The following is a 21,642-nucleotide window of genomic DNA, read 5'->3' on the forward strand; positions in this document are numbered from 1 at the left end:
CGCTGGAGCGGCCCGCCGCAGGGCCCCTGCCTGCCCGCCCGCTGGTGTCGGGACGCGCTGCTGCCGCAGCGCAGCCTCCCGTGACGCAGAGAGAAGCCCTGAGGGCCTCGGTGGTCACTGGGGGCGGCCCTGCAGCTTCTCTGGCTTCTTTGCAGCTCCATCCCGTCCCACTGGCGCTTTTGAGTTTTCCAGACTTTATTCGGAAGGAGCCGCCCCCGCGGGCGCTTGGCTGCCATCGCGGGCTCTGACATTTTGGTCATTTTTTAATTTAGGCCTTAAAAACAGCTGATAACTGCCTGGAGCAGCCAGGAGAGGATAAGAAAGGGAGTGCTTCTTCAGAAGTGTGAGTTAAAGGCAGTTCCAGGGTGGCAAAGTTACTTCTGTAAGTCAGTGCTTTTGAAGGTAGTGGTTTTGGAGTCTCTGTGTAGTGATCCACTTAATGAAGATGTTTTGGCCCTTATTAGGAGACTGAAGCCTGAACAAGGTGGAGGGTGAATGCTTTTTGCTAGGCTGAAATAAACCTCTGTTTTAGAAAATGAGTTGCTGAATTACCCTCTCCTATGCCTTGTTGAAAAATTATGAGCCCTTCTTTCTGATGAGTCTCCTTCACTGGAGACATTCAAAACCCACCTGGATGCGTTCCTGTGTGATGTGCTCTAGGTGACCCTGCTCTGGCAGGGGGGGTCGGACTAGATGATCTTTCGAGGTCCCTTCCAACCCCTAAGATTCTATGATTCTATGATGGTGTGGAGCAGGCTGGGGTGTGCTGGAGGCTAAATGAGCTTTTATAGCGGTGATTTTCTGTCCTGCAGAATGGGTAGGTGTTTGTGAAGTGGAAATACAGAAAGGTCCTTGCAGCTGAAGAGTCCTACTATGAGTGAAGCTTGAGGCATAGTGGATATTCTTGGCAATATTGAAAATCCTCAACTAATGTGAAAATTTACTCCTAAGAAATGCCTTGGTTGTTTGGTTTTTTTTGTCTGAGGGCATCCATTTGAAAACATATGAGATTAGATAATGACTCTTGTCAGCTTGCGTTTGTAAATATAAATGGACTGCTAGTTTGCTTTCTATGGGGAGGGGAAAAGGGAGGTTACAGGCTCAAAACCAGTAGTGCTTTGCCATGGGATCAATGAACATGGCTAAGAAGGACTCGAACATCAAGAGTAAAGATTTATCTTAACTTGATCTTAATTCTAGTGTACTATAGAGTACACTATAATATATAGAATACTTTGAAATTCCACGTTTTATTGTGCTGTCTTTATTAAATAACTAGTCAAATTTGAAATCTGTATGTTCTCTCTGGCAAGGCATGTTGCTTTTTTTTATAATGCCAGTGTGATGATTGAAAGTTATGACTATAACCACGAGTTAGTGAAATTCAGCACTAAATGCAGTTGGTGGGATTTTTTTCTGCTCTATAGGTGTCCATTCTGATCAACGGACAAGGAGACTAACCTGTGAAAAATGGCTGATTTAACCAAGACAGAAGAACAGGAAGTAGAGAAGAGTTTGGATGAAGAAGTGGAAAAAACACCTCCTACTTTAGAGGCAGATTCAGGCATTGGTGGCAAAGGTGACAGTTCAACCTCAGGTACAGTGCACTCCACTGAAAATGAAAAGGAAGTTGATAGTGGTGATCGGGACAGCAGAGGAAAAAGAAAGAGTTTAGATCCTGAAGATGAACCTCCTCAGAAAGTAGTAAGTATCATTTACTTTGAGCATTGTTCAAGTACTTGTTTTGAAGCCTCAGCTCAGCAAAAGGTTGAAAAGATTTATGCTAAATGCGTATGAACCAGCACAAGACACCTGATGGTAAAGTTTGTTGGTAGGTTCCTAGCAAAATAACAGATGGAGAAGTTACGTTGGGCTTAGCAGAAGAGAAAGAGGGCTACTAATTCTAGTGTTGAAGAAAACTGATCTCAGCACATTCTTAGTCTGGGTCTAAGATTGTTGTTCCATTGCCTGTGTGGTAGCAATCTGGTAGTGCAGTGCAGGATTTGCTGCCATTATTCTGAGTCGTGTCTCTGTTTGATGTTCTGTTCATTGTTATCCGGTGTGTTCGTATGGTTGTCTGAGCATGGGATATCTTCCATAAGACAATTTTGTCCTTTGGTTTCCTCAGTAAGGTTTTGTGGATGTTAGAAAATGCTCCAAAATGCATGCTCTGTGAAATAATTTAAGTATGATTCATTAGCAAAGTGAGGTACTGAAAGGTTTACAGATGCTTTTTTACCTTCTTTTTTTCCCCCCCAAGACTGGAAGAGTAGCAGAAAATATTGGTTCTTTTAACTGTGAGGGTGAAAAGGGTAATGTTATATATTATGCTGTCCTTTATTATATATGAGCATGTAGAAACTCATGCTGGAATATCCAGTCTATTTTTGACATTTTTTGATATTTAAGTATAGTTTTAAAATCTTTGACCTAATGTTTTGCTTCTCTGTTCAGAATTTTTCCAGTATGTTAATTTATGACTAAACAATCTACTAAAATAAAGAGGACTCCTTGTTGTGGTAGAAACATTATTTACCCTTTTGTCTTTTTAATTAGGTGGTTCTAGGGTAAAGGTTTAGATGGACAAGAAATACATTGGTTTTATGTAGCTTAAGGGTGTAGAGAGGTTATTGCACTGAATGCATCTGCCATTGTCTAGATGTTTTTGCTAATGGCTCTTTGCAACTGTGCTTGTAGCAGCTGAAATGCGTTAATGGATGGTATGAGTATGTCCCTGAGCTTGTCAAAGTCAGCTGTTTTAGCTTCTGTCACCTTCAGGGCCATTCAGGGAGCCATCTGTGCTTACCCAAAAAAACAAGATGGTCAAAATATTTGTTAGTATCAGTCAGCTGAGCATGGTACTAAACAAATGATGGGGTCATAGCAATTCCAGACAATTATGTCTGTGTTCATTCTGAAGAATACCAAAATTTTATGAAACACTGAAGAATTCGTATATTATATGAAAGTCAATCTAACCTTCTTTTCCCTTAAGGAACTGCTATTTGAATAATAAGATAGTGGAATGTTGACTTTTGTAGTCAGTTTTTGGGAATGCTTTTAATTGCTGTGTGAACTCCTACTGGTTGAGGCTTTGTAGCATGCTTGTGGATTTTAACTGAGGATCCTTCATTCTAGTTTGTACTGTTGTTTCAAACATTTCTGTGCGTCACAGAAGTTGGTTCTCTGTGTTCTGTTACTTTGTATTTTATTTATAATTTATTTTAATTTTATGTGCATAATTGAAGATTATTTTCAAGGTGAAGAAATGTTAGGACCATAATACTTCCATATAGGCTGCTTCTCTGTGTCACATGGGATGGAAATCTATTGAACTACTTACAGTTAAGGTTGAAACAGAGACATTTTTACAGCTTACTGTTAAGCATTAAATGGGATCTGGTTGTCAAGTCATTACTCTCTTTCCTTTACCGTGGTCTGTTTGAAGCTCTGATAGTGTGATCACCTGCTTAGGGCTTTATGCAGCACCAGCTAGTTGGCATTTTGCCTAAATTTGCAGCTTATACACTCCTGTTAGATGTAAAAACTGAGTTTCTGTATCAGGGTGTTTGGAGAAGCTTAAAGCTGAAAGAATACTCTTTAAGAAGGAATATCCTCTTCTTCAGTTCCAGGCTTAAGGGGAATTAAACAGACTCTTTGAGAGTCATCAGAGCATTAGAGAACTGAAAGTTAAGTATTTCTGTGAATGAAAGGTGCTAGGCATCATCCATCAGAAATTACTGGGACCAGCTGAAAAGGGGATTAAATTTTTAAGGGAGTTGTCTCTGTAATAATTAAGTGCAGGCATCAGAAATGGGAAATATATGTAATAGTTTTTATATATGTAATAGTAGTGGTCTTCATAGTATAACTTTTTACTTCATTTATCCTTAATTTGAACAGGTTTTTTTGATTAAATGAAAATGTAATAAAATGAATCCACTGCTTGGGTTTATTCTTTCCCTTGTTTCTACAGCGTGTGCAAGGCCATGGGCAAGCGGTCGCTGCACATTATAATGAACTTCAAGAAGTTGGTTTGGAAAAACGTAGCCAGTCTCGCATATTCTACCTCCGAAACTTTAATAATTGGACAAAGAGTGTCCTCATTGGTAAGGTTCCTCCACTGAATATGTAGAGTTTAATAAATTGTATCATAATGGTTTTTCTGCTATCTGATGTTGATAATGGCACTTTGTCTTAATATGTAGATTTTTCAAGTGCAATAAATTATATTTTTATATGAATCTTCATATTGGTGTTTTACATTGTTGGAGTGTTGAATGTATGCTAAAGTTTTAAAGATAATCTCACCTGAAAAAAAGTTCATACTGGAAACCATTCTTCATGACATTTAAGAGAAAGGTACAGCTTTAGATAAAAAAGAATCTATCTGTGCTTGTTAGATTGGGCTGTTCTCATTATGTAAATCTATCTCCAGTTATTCCATAACCATTTTCCCAAAGCAGTCTATCCTCAGCTCTAGATTAAGCAGTTCTGTAGGAAATGGGAACACACAAATATTTTCTGTTTTACACATAGTCAATGGTTTTAAAAGATACAAAACTAGAGGATGTAGTTCTTCAGGAATACATCATTTTTTATAAAATGCCAAGTCTGCTATCCCACATACTAATCTCGAAGTGAGGAAATTAAACTATCAGATACCCACAAACAAAGAAAATAATTATCAGCACAGTGTCACAGGTTAACGAAGAGCGACCTATGCCAGGAGGTGTTGGCACTATTTGTCTTAACATGCTGCTTTTTGTGTTTTGTCAGACCATTTAGAAGCAAAGTTTCTGTTTATATAGCTGTTCCTGGAGCCTGTGTTGAAACCTTTCAGTTATAAATTTCAGCAGTGTGGCATTATAGCAGTTGTATCCAAACACATTTCAGGTCTCTTACTGTGAAGAAATGTTGCTAGCATGCTGGTATGTTTTTGCATAGTATGTCAACATCAGTCAGAGCAGAGATAATCTGGACAGAGTGGAGATGAAGAGAAAATGAAATTGGTACATGTAGGGTAAAAAGACAGCAAACAAGCAGCTAGTGTTACTGGAGGCCGAGGAGAAACTGAGTGAAGAACATTATGCACATTTATAATGTCACCACAAGGGAAAGTTGTTGCTGATGCGTTTAATTGGCTTTTACTCTTTTGCAAAAGACTTTCCCATACTTTCAAATAACATCTGCCTTCATTATAATGGTAATGAAAAGGAACCCTATTTCCCCACTTACGAACAGGGTGATTGTTTAGCCGTGTGCAGTTTTGCCTTTGTCTGCCAGGGAAACAGTTCAGAGCTCCAGTCACGTTACATGCAAAATGCATTAAGCACAGAAAATATTCATTATCTCCATAGTTTTACTAGTTTTTGGTTCCTTTCATCATTAGTGTTTACTCAAGAAAGAGATTTAAGGCTGTAATGTTAAGAAGACTTAAAGGTAAAGTAAGTTCTGAGACGTTTTAAAATTCTCAAATAGTTTTGGTCCTTCAAGGATCTCTGTACAACACAAGTGAATTATGTAGATCTCTAAATGCGTTCTCCCTTTTCATGTTTTCTAGGTGAATTTATAGACCGGGTACGACGGAAAAAGAGCGACATAACTGTTTTAGATCTAGGATGTGGCAAAGGTGGAGACTTACTGAAATGGAAAAAAGGAAGAATTAAGAAACTTGTCTGTACTGGTAAGAATACAGAGTAACTTTCCAGGGGAAGGACACCACTGTTTTATGCAGAAAACCAAGCACATCTCCAGTATTTTACTATTTCCTTTTCTAGCAAGCCCAAGAATATAATGATACAACTTTTGTCAAAAAGTCTTCTTTTGTTTTTTAACCTGAAGACACCAGCTTGATTGCCGGCATAAATATAAGAACTTTGTGTAATGAGCTTTCCATTCAACTCTTACACAAAAACTACTATCAGTAAAGAAATACACTTACCACAGATTGTTTTAGGCCAAGTGTAACACTGGGTGGAAGACTGACATTTTTTGTTTTATCTCATCTCTTTTAAAAATATGTACCTAAGAGTTTAATTTAAAGTTAAATGCCATGGTGGTTTGACAGAAATGGTCTTGGATATTAACATCAAACAAAAGTTTTCAGACTCAGGAATTGGAAGTACTGAAAGCTGATTAACTAATTTTCACTTTAATAGTTTGCTTAGATGTCAGTAAGGTGATAATATCTTTCTTCTACCTAAAACGTGCCAAGGGTAATCAGAGGAAGTACTACTTAACTTCAGGTTTAACAGATACTAAAATTTAATTAAATTGCTTTATTGGGAGTTACTCTGGGTATTTGACATTTTATGGTTCTGTCTTGCCTTTCTTCTTTAGTTTGCAGTTTTCAAATACAATTAATGAATTTGCTTACGAAGTTCTTATATAAATTTATTGCATATTGTTAATACTATTTAGTGAGACTCAATGCCAGAGAGACAGCCTTAAAAACAAAATTAAAAAATTCCCATGGTGCAATATATCAGTTTATATTACAAATACTTGCATTTCAACATCTTGTATGTTTGTAAGAAGATGGAAAACTTTAAGTACCCAGTTGGGAAACAGGGAGAAACTCTGGGAGCTAAACTGGTTAGCTAATGCATACTGAAAACTTAATTCTAACAGCACTTAGTATTGATCACCTAGTATCCATCACTTGAAATTTTGAAGGCTTTCTCAGATCTTCAGATTACAGCTTTTGTCTGAAGTAGAGCCAGAAAATGACAGAGCTACAGTTCCAAACACCTCCTGCTAATTAAATTCCTTTGCTAGAAATTGGAAATAAGTGTTTGTTCCCAGCAACATGTGACTGAAGATCAGCTTTTATCCTTGCTGTAATGGATTTGCTATGTTCCAGTAATCATTGCAGTTTTCTTGTCTGGGGAGCAGTTTACACACTTTTTAAAATAAAAAAAAAATAATCTCTCTCTGTGTAGATATTGCTGATATTTCTGTGCAGCAGTGCAAGCAGCGATATGAAGACATGAAAGCCCGATGCCGTTATAACGAACATATTTTTGATGCAGAATTTATACAAGCAGATAGCACCAAGGTACAGTTCCTATGCTTTATAATATTTTTGAGATTTAACATTCTTGTGCTAATCAAATATAGGAAGTGATGGTAGTGGTGTAATTTTTAGGATGTATATTTTTAAAATTTGTTGTACTATCAGAAGAATCAACCATGCAAGTTACTGAGATGTAGTTACATGACTTTTATTACTTTTTTACAGTGTAACATTTTGAATGTCTGACGACTAAATGTCTTTTTCAGATAATAAATGTGCTTTTAGTTTCTTTCACTTAACAAGGGGATGGTAATGACAACTTCTTTCTGGACTTCTGGGAGCAAGAATGGGATGTTGGAAACTTATCTTGGTGAAAGTGGTTTTTATGCTGGAATGAATAAGGGAAATTTTCTGTTTTAACTTGTACATTCTTCTTATCCCAGTATTTTTTTTTCTGTGGCAGCATTTTGATGACTATAATGCATATCTTAAAAACTTGTGTGATAGAACAGATTTCTGAGACTGTCTGGAGGAGATATTGAAGACATTGCTGAGACTTAGGGGATACCATCTTATCACTAGCACTGCTTTTGCTTCCCAGAAATGCAGGCTGAGAGTGTCCTTCTGAAACAGGCTAAGGGACAGAGCTGCTTCCAGCATATCTGTAGAAAGGCTGAAACCATTCTTCCTAGCCTTGCAAGAATGGTTGTTGGCTTGAATTCTTGGTTGCGTCTCCTTCTGAGGAATACAGTCTGTTGCAGGCTCCACGTCACCTCTCTTCTCTTAAAATTACAGTTAGGATAGACAGGAGAGAGCCTTCTTTGCCAGGGATATTTTCATGTTGCTGTTAACAGTTCAGTCTTACATGCACGTGTTTTCTGTTGCATGCTCTCTTCTGTCCACGCACGCAATTTTACCTCCCTGACTTTGTGTCTCTATCATCTATGTTGTATACAATGCAAAGTCTCCTCACAGCTTGTCCAGTTCTGCCCACCTCTATTTCTCAGTTGCCTGTATCTCTCTCAAAATGTGGAGGGGGGAGTAAGTGAACAGATAAAATTTCTATGGGTATGTGTCCGTTTTTGTCTTGCCACATACAGAACGTTGATGGCATGTGGTATGAACTGGTAGAGGTGGGAGTAAGTGGGCAGATGGGAAGTCTGGGAGAATTGTTAAGTATGAAATATTTTAAGTACAGAATGCATATCATATGTCTTGAGGAGAACTTAGCTTCTGTGTTATTTATGGTGGCTACTAGTATTGTGTAATATGAGGAAATGCTGAGGGAGCTGGGTCTCTTTAGCTAGGAGGAGACTGAGGGGTGACCTCATTAATTATTACAAATATATAAAGGGCAAGTGTCAGGACAATGGAGCCAGGCTCTTCTCAGTGATGTCCAGTGATAGGACAAGGGGCAAGAGGTACAAGATGGAGCATAGGAGGATCCCTGTAAACATGAGGAAAACCTTTTTCACTGTGAGGGTGACAGAGCACTGGAACTGGCTGTCCAGGGAGGCTGTGGAGTCTCCTCTGAAGACATTCAAAACCCACCTGGGTGCATTCCTGTGTGACCTACTCTAGATGATCCTGCTCTGGCAGGGGGATTGGACTATATAGACTTTTGAGGTCACTTCCAACCGCTAACAGAAGGGGCTTGATCAATAAGAGTTAGAGAACTGAGGAGTACAGGGTCAGACTGTGGCAAGCTGTAATCTGATGAATTTCAAGGGCTCCATGTCCTTCAGAGTTATTGTTTACTTGGTCTGGAGTGGGGAGGAGTACGTTAGTACACATGTATGCAGACAATAAAGACAAATACAACTTGATGGGCAGGCAAATTGCCATATTTAATACAACCCCATCTCCTCTAAACTATATGTTCACTGGGTCAGTTCTCATTACAGAGACTTAGTCAACTGAAAATTAATTTTATTATAATAATTGTTTCCAGCTAAATGGTGGCCAGTTGTAAACCCTCAGCAGTAAAGTGTCTCTGGTAACTAACTTTGGGTTTCGGCCATTCAAATGTAGTGGTGTTATGTAACAACACAAAAAAATTTGAGGACACGATAACTTTGAAATGTGTATGTGTATTCTTGTTGTTCCTAAATGTTATGTATGGTTTTCTGTGTAGCAGAGAACTTACTCTCACCTTTTTCATCTTGTTCTTGTTGAACTTCTGAGAGAACGGAGGCTGAAAGGAGAAACTTGAAAGAATTATGGGAGTAGTTTATTTGTTGGAAGATTTAAGTGAGTAATGGTTGTTTCTGTAACTTTTGTTACAAACTTCTTTTCAATCTATTTTAGGATCTCTTGTCTTCCAAATACAATGATCCGGATATGCGCTTTGACATTTGCAGCTGTCAGTTTGTTTACCATTACTCATTTGAGACATATGAGCAGGCTGACATGATGCTTAAAAATGCTTGTGGGAACCTCTCTCCTGGAGGATATTTCATTGGCACAACTCCAAACAGCTTTGAACTTGTGTAAGTACTCCTGTATTCTATTAGTCTTTCAGAAGTGTTAAGTGATAAGTGATGGTCGTTCATACAGTGCTATGATGTGTTTATGCAATCAAAAGCAAGTTTCTTGCAATGATTTTGGATTCTAGTCAGGAAAATCTCACTCATGAAACTTGATTCAAACAAGTAAATCTGTACTAATATCCCTTGCACCTGTGGCTCCTCTGGTATAGGGTATAAATCTTCATACATAAAGACTCCTGTTGCAACTCAGATAGTGGCAAAATAGCCACAGCCTGGGGAATAACTGGCAGGGTTTTGCTGTGGTTTTTCCAAGAAGCCTGACTTGTCCATGTAGACTGTGTCTGGAATAAAGGTCAATTTTCTAGGTCTGTTTAGTCCCTCTTGTATTGTATAGGAAAGATAAACTCCTAAAACCTAGTGTGCTGCTTCAGTTCATTGTTTCATTGCTTTACTAGTTAAGGGAGGTGGGAAACCACAGGGATCACTGGATGCTGGAGTACTGGGAGAAACACTTTCAGTGTTTCAGTAGTTCTCTCGGCCTGTTAAATTAAAAACTGGTCAATTAATATTGTTTATATTTCATTTTATAGAAAGCGACTTGAAGCTTCTGAAACAAACTCATTTGGGAATGAGGTGTACAGTGTAAAATTTGAAAAGAAAGGAGAATATCCCTTGTTTGGCTGCAAGTATGATTTCCACTTGGAAGAAGTGGTTGATGTCCCTGAGTTTTTGGTTTACTTTCCATTACTGGAAGAGTAAGTTCATTTTTTAATTCATTATACAGTGAAATCTGTGAAACATAATAAGCATTTGTTTAGTTTATTTGTCATTTCATAATACAGAATATTATATTTTTGCTTTCTTATTATATTTTTCAGTTCTTCATTTTTTGTGTTGCTCCATCTAAAGACATTTCTGACATTTCTATCCACAACTAATCTGTCCATTGCACTCAGTTGAAGGTGCTTTGGCCAGAAGCTGTCGAGATTTAAAATAGGTCTCACACAAGAATGTCTATCTGATATGTTGAATGTGTGAGCAAACCTTTACTGATGTCAACTTTTTCTTCTTTTTTTATCTTAACTTTTTGGGGGGGCTAATTCTACCTTTCCTCAATTCTCCAGTAAGCTCTCTTGTGTATCCTCTTTATCATAGTGTCTCTTTCTTGTCTTCTCCAACTTTCTTTGGATGCTCTAGGATTTTTCCTAGAACTTTTTTTTACTTCCACTGAATCTTCATCTGTGAGCATACATTTTGCTGTTACCTCTGTGTGAATTCAGATTTTTCTTTCCCAGCCTGTCTCCTGAAGTAGACTAATGTTTTCCATGTTGGGTTTTTTCCCTGCTATTCAAGCTCAGCTTGATTTTTAACCAATATTAAACTTTCCCTTCAAAGCTGTAAATTTTCACATACTTAATTTGTAGTTCTCTCTGAAAATTACCAACATCTGCCACTGACGTGTAACTTCAGCGTTGTATGACCACAATGTCTACACTGTAAGGCGCTAAATCTAGCAGAAAGAGGTTCTCTATATCCATAATAGTGAATACCTGGAAGTTCATATGAAGCTTCTGTGTCTTAGGAGAAGAGACATTTTTCTATTGAAATGTTTGTAATGACCTCTGCATGGAGTTTTGTTGTCCTAATTCAAAAAAGTAGTTTGTGGTGGTAGTGCATTTTTTCATCTAACTGTCTTTAAAAAAAAAAAAAGAAATTATTCTGGAAAGGGTGTAATCCTAGAGAATACTATGTCGCTGTTGCCTAAAATAGTTCCTTTGAAAAAATAAATTACCTTAATTTTGCCGCTTCCCTAATTAACCTTATTCTTTTTACAGAATGGCAAAGAAGCATGGTATGAAACTAGTGTATAAAATGACATTTCGGGAATTCTATGAAGAAAAAATCAAGAACGAGGAGCATAAAATGCTGCTAAAGAGAATGCAGGCCTTGGAGGTAAATACGGAGTTAACTTGTTTCATTTAAATAACATTTTACATCTTGTTAATTACTAGTGCAATAGTTGAAATTTCTGTTGTGAACATTATGCAATTAATTAAAGGCTATGTGGGCAGCAAGTGGACTTGACTGTCCTTGTTGACTCTGAAAGGGATGGTGCTTTGTGGGGGCCCACACTGACAGTATGACATATTCACTTGTTCTTAGAAAAGTGAGAGTTGTCTTAAATTAGTGGCCATTTAAAATTGAAGATTGCATTGTCCAGTACAGACCATTATGCAGTAGCTGGGATCCTTAATCAGTATATATTAGTTTTGAATAATGAATTGTATACCTCTGTTAGAGTTCCTGTGAGTTATTATAGCATTTTAAGCATTCTGCTTGAAATCTTACACTTGCTCATTTCTTAGTACTTCTACTTAAGAGATGCTGGTTTGTTCAGATGCTGTTCTAAAAGACAGTATATCTAGGTAATAGTTGTACACCAAGAATAATTTTTATAGTTATTCTTTCCCCCGTTTTGGAGACATAAGGATAAAAGCTAGTTTATACATTCTGGGTGTTGGATTTTATGGGAAGTAGGGAATATCAGACTGATCTTGTAGGTGTTATAAACAAGAGATCTAAATGTAAGATCCTCTTAAAACTGGGCTTTGTTGTGACAAACACTTGACTAATGTGATTAATGTATCTTACTGTGCAGTTAATATTTTAACTTTTTTTTTTTCTATGTTCTCCAGCCATATTCTACATTTGGTGATTCCCGGCTTGTTTCTGATAAACCTGCTGATTATGAGCATGCAAAAGAGTTTGTCAAAGATGGCAAGGCAAAGTTACCGTTGGTAAGTTCCTTCTCACTTCACTAGAGCAAATGGAGTCTGAAGTTGAGGTCGAGATCTTTCAGATAAGTGGTGCCCTCTTAATTTCAACTACAAAGAAACTGGTGTGAATCCTAGACTAGTGTTGGCAGAGACCTTAAAGATCATCTAGTTCCAGCCCCCCTGCATGGGCAGGGACACCTCCTAATAGATCACGTTGCTCAGAGACCCATCCAACCTGGCCTTGAACACTTCCAGGGAGGGGGCATCCACAACAGGGCAGCCTGTTCCAGTAATGAATGTCTCTCTGCGTGTGAAAAATTGTAGAGCTGCAGGTGCTTAGGAGTTAATCTAATCTACGCCCTATACTCAAAGCATCAAATTCACTTAATTTGATAGCCATTAAGAAATTTGCAAAAATGCAAAAGAAAATTATATTTTGCCAACTTCCTTGGCAGCTGTTCTAACATAAATAACTCTTCTTAATTTGAAGAATTGCCTTATGTTTCTGGATTTTCATACTATCAATTGAAAGCTTTAGTTTTCTTCTTTTAACCCTCTTACATGAGAGCTGAAAACTTTCTTCATAATACTGTATGTATTTGAAATGTTAAACATTGTTTTTCTGTTGTCCTTATGGGTGATGACAATCCAGCTCTCTTAGCCAGTGTTACTGAAATTCTGTAAATGCTATTTTTAAAAATCTGCTTTGCCTTAATTTAATTTTTTAACAGAGCTCCTACAATTAGACTAGTCCTAAGTGATTAAACGAAATCCCTATATTTCTGTCCTTAATTTTATTAAATATGACATTCTGTTCAAATTCTGGAATGGAGAGAAACTTTCTTTTGTTAAGTTTTTAAATGTGGTGGGGTTTTTTTGCTTCTCCTCCAATCTTCTAGTACACTTGCTGCCTTCCTTGGCAGGCTGTCTTCCTCATGTTTTTATAAAGGGTTTTTCTTGCTTCCATTGTCCTAGGAGTACCTGACAATGTTGAATTGTGTGCAGCTGCTCCCCTCCCAAACTTTTGTTCTTTCATATTGGTCTTAGAGTTGGGTGGATGATGGACAGGAGCCCACACGGCTGCCTGTTCCTGGGAAGCCAGCAGGAGGACAGGCAATGTCTGCTGACACTTTTTGCAAGGAATTGCTGCCATTTGGCTATTGCCTGTCTATTTGATCTGTAGCTAAGCTAGTTATTCAGGCTAGTAGCATATAGCTGTGTGCTTGCTTCTGTCTGCATTTGAGCAATCAGGCAGGATGGAAACCTTGCAAAGGCTTGGTTTAACTTGTGCTGAATAGCTCCTGATAAACAATGTTGGCTGTTTCAGTCTGAGCTTTAGGTCTGCTTCAGATGTTGAACTTTCTTTAACAGAGAGAACCAAAATTAGAGACTAGTTTGAGTAAAAATTGTAGTTTTAGTGAAATCATATGCAGTTACTGATAGATGGCATCCTATTTCATTGTCACAGGTACATCATGAGGCTGATCAGCTTGAAGTTTTTCCACTGGGGTTTTTCTTTTAACCATGGGTTTATATACTCTTCATGATCTGAATTCTTAAAGAAGTAGTTCTTTTACTGTATATATAGAAATTCTGCATCAAGAGGGGAAAGAAACCTGATCTGTGTTTGAAATCTAAAAATTTTGAAAAGCAAATGCTTCTTTTAAGAAATATGCAAATGAGAATGGTCAAGTCAGATCAAAGCCCTCTTTTTGCTAGGTGCTGTGTTACCTGACAAAGAGGAAATTTGCTTGAACAAGCTTTTTTTTTCCACTAGAGTTTTAAAAGATGAAACTTTTGGTCAGGACTGGTCAGTGGATAGCATATGGGATAAATTATGCCCCCAGTGAGGACTCACTGGATGGGGATGCAGTGGGCAGAGCAGAAAACCAGCTTTTGTTACCTCATGCTTCTTAATAGCAGCACTGTATTACTTGTGCACTTGCCATGCTTTTATCTGAAAGGCTGAGCTAGGAGTAGGTTTATAGGCTACAAGGCAGGCTGTTTTTTCACAGTGTGAGCTGGTTTGAGATTCTTTTGCAAATGGAGTTTTTTTCAGGGCTGCAGGGAAGTGTTAGCTGGAGACAGGCAGTATTCCTGGTGAAGCTGGCAGCACTGTGATACAGGGCCTCTTCTTGACTCATGCACAAGTGTTGGGCATCTCAGGCTGAGCAGCTTGAGCCAGATCAGGTCACACAAACATGCAGTGGACACTGATGGTAATGGAACTAGCCTGCTCTCCATTGCAGAGGCATCCAGCGCAACAGGCTGTTGGCCTGTGCTCCTATACCTGTGTAATTCAGGTGTGTTCCATTATCTGGGGTGTTCCAATTCCCAACTGTCCTGGTTAGTGGAGTTACAAGTCTCTGTAATCTACAGTAATGCTCTTCTGGTCCTTAAATAGCCAGCCAGTGTGGGTGGTTAGAAGTTGGTCTGTGAAAGATCGATAATACTGAGTTAAAGCGGTGTTGCATTGTTTAAACTGTTTTTGGTTTTGTTTTTTTGTCTCCCTTCTAGGGAACCTTGAGTAAATCTGAATGGGAAGCAACAAGTAAGTATTGTACCTCTGAATGTTCAGTGAAACCTGTATTTCCAAGTCACTTTTTTTCAGAGAGATTTGGAGTACAGAGCTTCTGATAATTAGGGTATAAGCACAGCTTTCTTCTTACGTGGAACTTCACTTCTCTATTCCTGAGGCTTGTCTTGAATGTAGCTCTGGCATCTCATCCATGAAAACAAAAACTGAGTTCAGGTAGAAATCCATAAATGTTTAATTAGAGTTATGGTCTCAAGAAACTGGTTGTCTGTCTGGTACAAAGCATAAGAATTTCTGACGTAGCTGGCATTGATTATTTCCCAAGGGTGCTAGTATGGACTGTATGAGTATGCATTTCTAGAATCATCCTTTTGGAGTTAAGAAAATGCCATCTAGAGTTTGTAAATACTACTTCTTTGCCTGTGATATTTTAAAAGAGAAAAAAATTAATCCATGAGTTTATTCACATTTTAATTAAAAAAATAAATGAAGTTGATAATTTCATACCTCATTGTCCATTACTGTGTTTATGAAGGAGTTTTAAACTTAGTTGCATATGAATTTTTATGCACCAGTGGATGTTAATTATATGTAGCATACTACTAGTTTATTAATTACATTCACATTTCAGTAGTATCTTTAACTGAAGTTAGTGTTGCATTAACCATATCCACATATTTAAAGTGTTTTGCTTCTGTGCATTCTTAGCGCTGTTGTGAAAAATGTGCTGGAATTGAATGCTAGAGTTATTAATTGGGGAACCAGTGCAGTTTTGAGAATTTTCAATAACCTGCTAACAAGTTATTTGGGCAGAGTATCAGCCTGTTTACCTTTTGAAAACTTCAACTGAGTGACGGAGGAAGGTGAAACTGTAAATACTCCATTTTCTTTTTTAGGTATTTACTTGGTATTTGCATTTGAGAAGCAACTGTGAAACTCCACACAGTGGATGCAGCAAGAAGAGATCATGTCCATGTGCAAGTTGGAATGGTCAGAAATCCATTATGGCAACTATTTTTTTATTTTTTAATTATCGGAAGTGTGCAGGACACTACCAAAAACTAGAGCAAGCTCATGGTTCTGAATTACACTGCCTGTCTGTGACAGAGGGACTTGTATGTGTATATAGAAGACAGATTCTGAACCAGTCTTTTTAAGCCTTTGTAAGCAGTCTGCATGCTATCAAAACTCATCTTTGAACTTGACACAACTTTATGTTGCAAACAAATGTTTTGTTAGAGTATGTTTGTGATTACAAGCCTGACCCTGCACTTTCTGAAGTTGATGGAAAAATGACTGTTGACGTTGGTAGTGCAGAATGAGGGCCTAAAAATTGTACTGCAGAGCTCAGTTGATTATTAATGAGATGTGTTCAGACGTACCGGGTATGTCTACATTGCATGCAGAGCTAAGTGGCAAGTAATAACTGAGTCAGCTGGAGCACCTCTGTGCTGTGCTCAGGCCTGCAGTGTAAATCTACCCTAGTGGTATTCAAAGTGTAGTCTACATGGGGAAGTCCCATGATGTTCTTGTTTTTCGTGCTTGCTGATATGTAGTGTCACTTGATGGTGCTTTCAAGATTAAACAAGTTTGTTCTGTACAAAACTGCCCTGAAAGAACTGAGCTTCTGAAGTTTTAAACCTTTATGTCATTTTTCCAAGTATGACTATGCGGTAATCAATAACAGCTGCTGAACTTAGGTTACTGAATGTTTTCTATCATATTAAAGACTATTCTGACTTTGACTTTTTGATAGTTTTAATGTCTCCTGAAACTTATTAGACAGATGTTAGGATGTGTTTTCTTACTTGACTGATAAAATTTCACACAGGCTCAGCAGAAGGATGAGCTATTGGTGGTGATGGGGACCTCACTGCAGTCCTTAAGGCATTAGGTACATTGTCATGTATTGGACCATGATCTAAAAGAGGAGCCTGTTTAGTGTTTGAGGATAATAGAAGTTCACTCTGGGAGGGCGGGCTGTTTATGTGTGTACACACCCCAGTACATGTAGATAGCAATCTCCAAATTAGAGCCAAATAATTTATTTGGGAATGTAGCCTAATTATATCAATAGGTAAATCAGTTCTTAACTATCTCTTAAAGCTGGCTTAGGGATTTCTAACATGGTGTTTGCTCTGCTTTCTATGTGCCACCCACTACTGTGAAGGTGTGAGTACTTCGTGATTTTTCTTCGTCCTTCTTGGGTCAACAGCAGCTGTTAGCTGCCATTGGCTAGTAAGGTTTACATAGAGTTTAAATGTTGATGGTACATGACTATTTTGAAAAGTTATAATAAGCCTAGGAAGGAACATACCTGTTAGAGAGTTAAGCGTTCCAGTTATTTGAGTTTGTAGTTGCATTGCTTTCCCCCTGTAGTTAGGTCATACTCTTTCCTCTTAACTCCTAATTATTTTTTTCATTGTATAGAAGAACACCTTAAAGCTTCACCAAAGCAGTAGAATTGAAGTCACTTCTGCTGCTGAAATTAAGAAAACAAGACTCTTGTCTGATAGAATTAGTGCTCGTGAAACTGGCTGAAAAATGCCAACACTGTAGAAGTGCTGCAATGTTTCATTGACATTTTGTGTGTGTCAAAGCTAGTTTTGTTAAATTTCATGTATTGAGTTTCATTTGAAAGTACATTGTTAACCTATTTTTGGAAGAAGTCAGAATAATAAAAAGTGGGGAAATACAGTGAAGTGTCTTTCCTCTTTTAAGCAAATGTCAACATTTCACAGAATCACATAATGGTTGAGGTTTTCTGGTCTAAACCTTGTGCTCAAGCAGTGTCACTTAGAGCTGGCTGCCCAGGCCCACGTCCAGGTGGATTGTGAATGTCTCAAAGGACAGAATCTACAGCCTCCCCGGGCAGAGTCTGTCACCGTCACAGTGCAAAAGTGTTTCCTGATGTTCAGAGGGAATGCCCTGAGTGTCAGGTTGTGCTTGTCACCACTGGTCCTGTCACTGGGTACCACTGAAAAGAGTCTGGCACCATCTTTACACCATCTGTTCAGATGTTTGTACACTTCAGTAAGATTGCCACCCTGAGCCTTGTCCCTTCCAGCCTAAACAGCCCCATCTCTTTCAGCCTTTCCTCATGAGAGATGCTGCAGGATTTTGAACATGATTTGGCCCAGTAATTGACCCCTGGAGTACACTGCTAGTTAGTGGCCTACAGCTAGGCTTACTTCCACTGATCATCACTCTGGGACTGGATGCTCAGCCAGTTTTCAATCAATTATATCCACTGCTCTTCCCTCATCTAACAAGCCAATCATTTATTTCATTATAGAGATTTATCTCATTGGTCAAGCATGACTTCTTGATGAATTGGCTTATCATGACCAGCAGTTCGGGGGAGGTGATTCATCTCCTCTGCTCTCATGAGATCTCACCTGGGGTACTGTGTCCAGTTCTGATGGAGCAAGTCCGGAGGAGGCCTATGAAGGTAATGTGAGGGCTGGAGCACTTCTTTCAAGACAGGATGGGAGAGTTGGGGCTGTTCAGCCTGGAGAACAGAAGGCTCCAAGGAGACCTTAGAGTGGCCTTCCAGTACCTGAAGAGGGCTTACAGGAAAGCTGGGGAGGGACTTTTTACAAGGGTATGTAAGGACAGGATGAGGGTATGGCTTTAAATTGGAAGAGGGTAGATTTACACTAGGCATTGGGAAGAAAATCTTCACTGTGAGGGTGCGAGATAGGTTGCCCAGAGAAGCTGTGAATGCCCCATCTCTGGAAGTTTTCAAGGTTGGGTTGGATGGGACTTTGAGCAGCCTGGTATAGTGGGAGGTGTCCCTGCTCATGCAGGGGGGTTGGAACTAGATGATCTTTAAGGTCCCTTCCAACCCAAACCATTCTATGATTCTATATTCCTATGTTACATATGATTTTGTATTGATAAAGGGTCAAGTGAAACACTAGCCCTTTCTATTCAAGATGGATTCAGTGTGCATGAAATAGGCTTTTGCTGAGGTAAGGATGGAAGACTTGTTCAAAACAAAGGTACTTGGGTGCCAGTGGCAATTTGTCCTAATGTTTTTTCTCCCATCTCCTCTCACTTCCAAAAGAAGCAGTGCTGTGTTTTGTTTCTGTGTCCTGCAGCTGAGGCTATGAGGCAAAGAAGTTGCCCAAGTGCTCTTAGTATAGGTAATTGCTCCTTATGGGGTCTTATGGGACTTGCTTCAAATCCTACACATACTCCTGTTACAACATTTCAGAAGTTTCATTTACGTAATAATCATCTCAGTTCTTTGAGTAAAAGTATTTTTGAGTCATAATCTACTTAAGAAAGCACTCTCTCTTGTAATACTGTTTTTATTATTTAAAAGTGTAATTCTGTGCTGTTTTCTAATTGCTAAACTGTGTTTATAAAGACTTTGAAAATAAGGTAATTTAGGGAGCATTAAGCTGGGTAGCAATACATTTAAAACATCTGCAGAGCCACAGCATCTGTCCCCAAAAAACCAGTCCCCACAGCAAATGTGCTTGGCAGAGCACCTTTTCCCCCCTTGCAAAACCAACCTCTTTGTTTTCTCCAAACCAAATTTGCTGCTTCTGTGGCTGCAAAGCCCAGCCCTGCTTATTTTTCCCTTAAAAATAATCATTTCCCTCATTTTTTTTTCCTCAAATTTCCCTCCAAAAAGCATTTGACATCATTCCCCATAGAACTCTCATAAAAACCTGGCTGCTCATGACCTGGATGAGCACACGATCTGTTGGATCAAGCACTGGCTGGACGGTCAAGTCCAAAGAGTAGTGCTCAATGGAGTAAAATCCAGTTGGTAACTGGTCACAAGTGGTGTTCCTCAGGGCTCAGTGTTGGGCCACAACAACCCCATGAAATGCTACAGGCTTGGAGGAGTGTGGCTGGAAAGTGTCTGGCAGAAAAGGAACTGGGGGCTCTAATTGACAAGCAGCTGAATATGAGCCAGCAGTGTGCCCAGGTGGCCAAGAAAGCCAATTGCATCCTGGCTTGTATTAGAAATAGTGTGACCAGCAGAAGTACAGAGGTGATTGTCCCCCTGTGCTCACCACTGGTGAGGCCACACCTGGAGTATTGTGTCCAGTTTTCAGCACCTCAATTCAAGAGAGATATCGAGGTGCTGGAGCGAGTACAGAGGAGGGAAACAAAGCTGGTGAAGGGGCTAGAGAAAGAATCTTATGAAGAATGCTTGAAGGAGCTGGGAATGTTTAGATTGAGGAAGAGGAGGCTGAGGGGAGACCTCATCAGTCTCTACAACTACCTGAAAAGTCATTGTAGAGAGGCTGGTGCTGGTCTCTTTTCACAGGTAATTAGCCTGGATGTGTTTAAGGGTCGTTTGGATGTGGTGTAGGTGGATGTGGTTTAGAGGAGAACTCTTAGAGTAGGGATGATGGTTGGACTTGGTGATCCCAAGGGTCTTTTCCAACCTGAATAGTTCTATGATTCTAAATCCTCCACAAAATGAAGCGTTCCTGTGGGAAACTGTTCTTTTCTTCCTCACATAAGTCTAAACAAAATGCCTTTTAAGCCAGCGAAGGCCTCTGGTGATTATTCTGAACTAATGGACTAAACCAGACTGGCTAGTCAAGGACAACAGAAACCAAAACAACAGATGTGGTACGGGACAGAAAGGATGGGCAACAAGACATACAATTGTCACCACCCTAACTTGGGGCTCATGTGGGCACTACTGGGGGGACGTGCCCATGTGCCCGCGCCCTGTACGCGCAGCCGTGCGCAGGTGCGCAGGTTCCCGCAGGCACCTGCCTGTCCCGGCGCCTCGGGCTGCGGGGCGCGCAGGGGAGAGCGAGGGGGAAGGAGCCAAGCGGCGCTCGGACCTGATTAATAACCCTTAATAAACCGATTAATTTGTGTACTAAACATCGGTCGCAGTAGCGATTTGTGAGCGCGGTGGGGGTGAATCAAAGTATCACTCTAAAACACGGTCCCGCAGCAGCGCCACGTGTGACCCTCGGTCTCATTCAACAACCCCTCCACACTGGGGGGGAACTCACAAAAGCACCTGACAGCCGGTAGCCCCCCAGTATCAACTCACGACAGTTCCACCCCATCATCACTGTTTTCTCTCAAAAGTTGTTTTTACCCTCAAAACCCCACCCTTTCTCCAACTCTACCTCTCATGAAACCATGAGGTTTTCCTCCTAAAATTCTTTCTTTCCCCCCCAGAACGTCACAGGTGTTTTGGCTTGTCTGACACGGAGCAGGACTGCCAGCAGTCTCGCAGCCTCAGTCCCTGGTGTTCCCAGCAGGCTACAAACAGGAGCCTCTGCCTGCCGAGCAGCGAGGGAACAGACATCGGCGTTGTGACCTGTGCGTGCAAATAAACATCCTGACTTTTCAGAAGTGTGAAGCCCAAGGATCAGGTCACTGAAGTGCCCAAAGATGTGGGGACACTTGTTGCAGTGTTTTTGGAACAAGGAACCTCAGCTGAGATGTAAGGAAAGAAATCTAAAATCTGAATCCTTGGGCTGATGACACTGGATGCTTTGTACTGAACTAAAAACTGTTTGAGTAGAGTTCAGGCTTTTGCAGCTTCAGTGTGCAGCATTTTATGTGGGTGTGGCAGTGCTGGGGAGATGGCTTTCCCTTCACCTCCCTCCCATCATACCCCTCTGACACACCAGATACCCTCTGTTATTGTCACTGGGCTGTGCACTGCCTTGTGCAATCTGGTTCCTTACAGAACAGATGTAAGGCAGAGCAAAGCTAACTTGATAAATTAGGTTTTGATAAGGTACAGGTTCTCTGGTGGTGCTTCAATGCCATTGTTTGGAAGCTGTAATCCTTTTTCCGTGTTATTAGAGCTGGTTCTCAACA

General features: G+C 39.7%; 1 protein-coding gene across 1 annotated transcript; it reads left to right on the forward strand.

Moving 5' to 3' along the window:
- The first annotated feature begins 1,428 nt into the window (after nucleotides 1-1,428).
- RNMT (RNA (guanine-7-) methyltransferase) lies at nucleotides 1,429-16,183 on the forward strand. Its single transcript, XM_010006880.1, has 10 exons — nucleotides 1,429-1,704; nucleotides 3,977-4,109; nucleotides 5,564-5,686; nucleotides 6,945-7,060; nucleotides 9,326-9,507; nucleotides 10,098-10,262; nucleotides 11,343-11,460; nucleotides 12,204-12,305; nucleotides 14,802-14,835; nucleotides 15,717-16,183. Exons 1-10 carry the CDS (start codon nucleotides 1,471-1,473, stop codon nucleotides 15,752-15,754), a joined length of 1,245 nt encoding a protein of 414 aa, XP_010005182.1. The 5' UTR covers nucleotides 1,429-1,470; the 3' UTR covers nucleotides 15,755-16,183.
- Nucleotides 16,184-21,642: the final 5,459 nt, after the last annotated feature.

This window comes from Chaetura pelagica, unplaced genomic scaffold (genome assembly GCF_000747805.2).
Source record: "Chaetura pelagica isolate M959 unplaced genomic scaffold, ChaPel_1.0 scaffold109, whole genome shotgun sequence".
Taxonomy (NCBI): Eukaryota; Metazoa; Chordata; class Aves; order Apodiformes; family Apodidae; genus Chaetura; species Chaetura pelagica.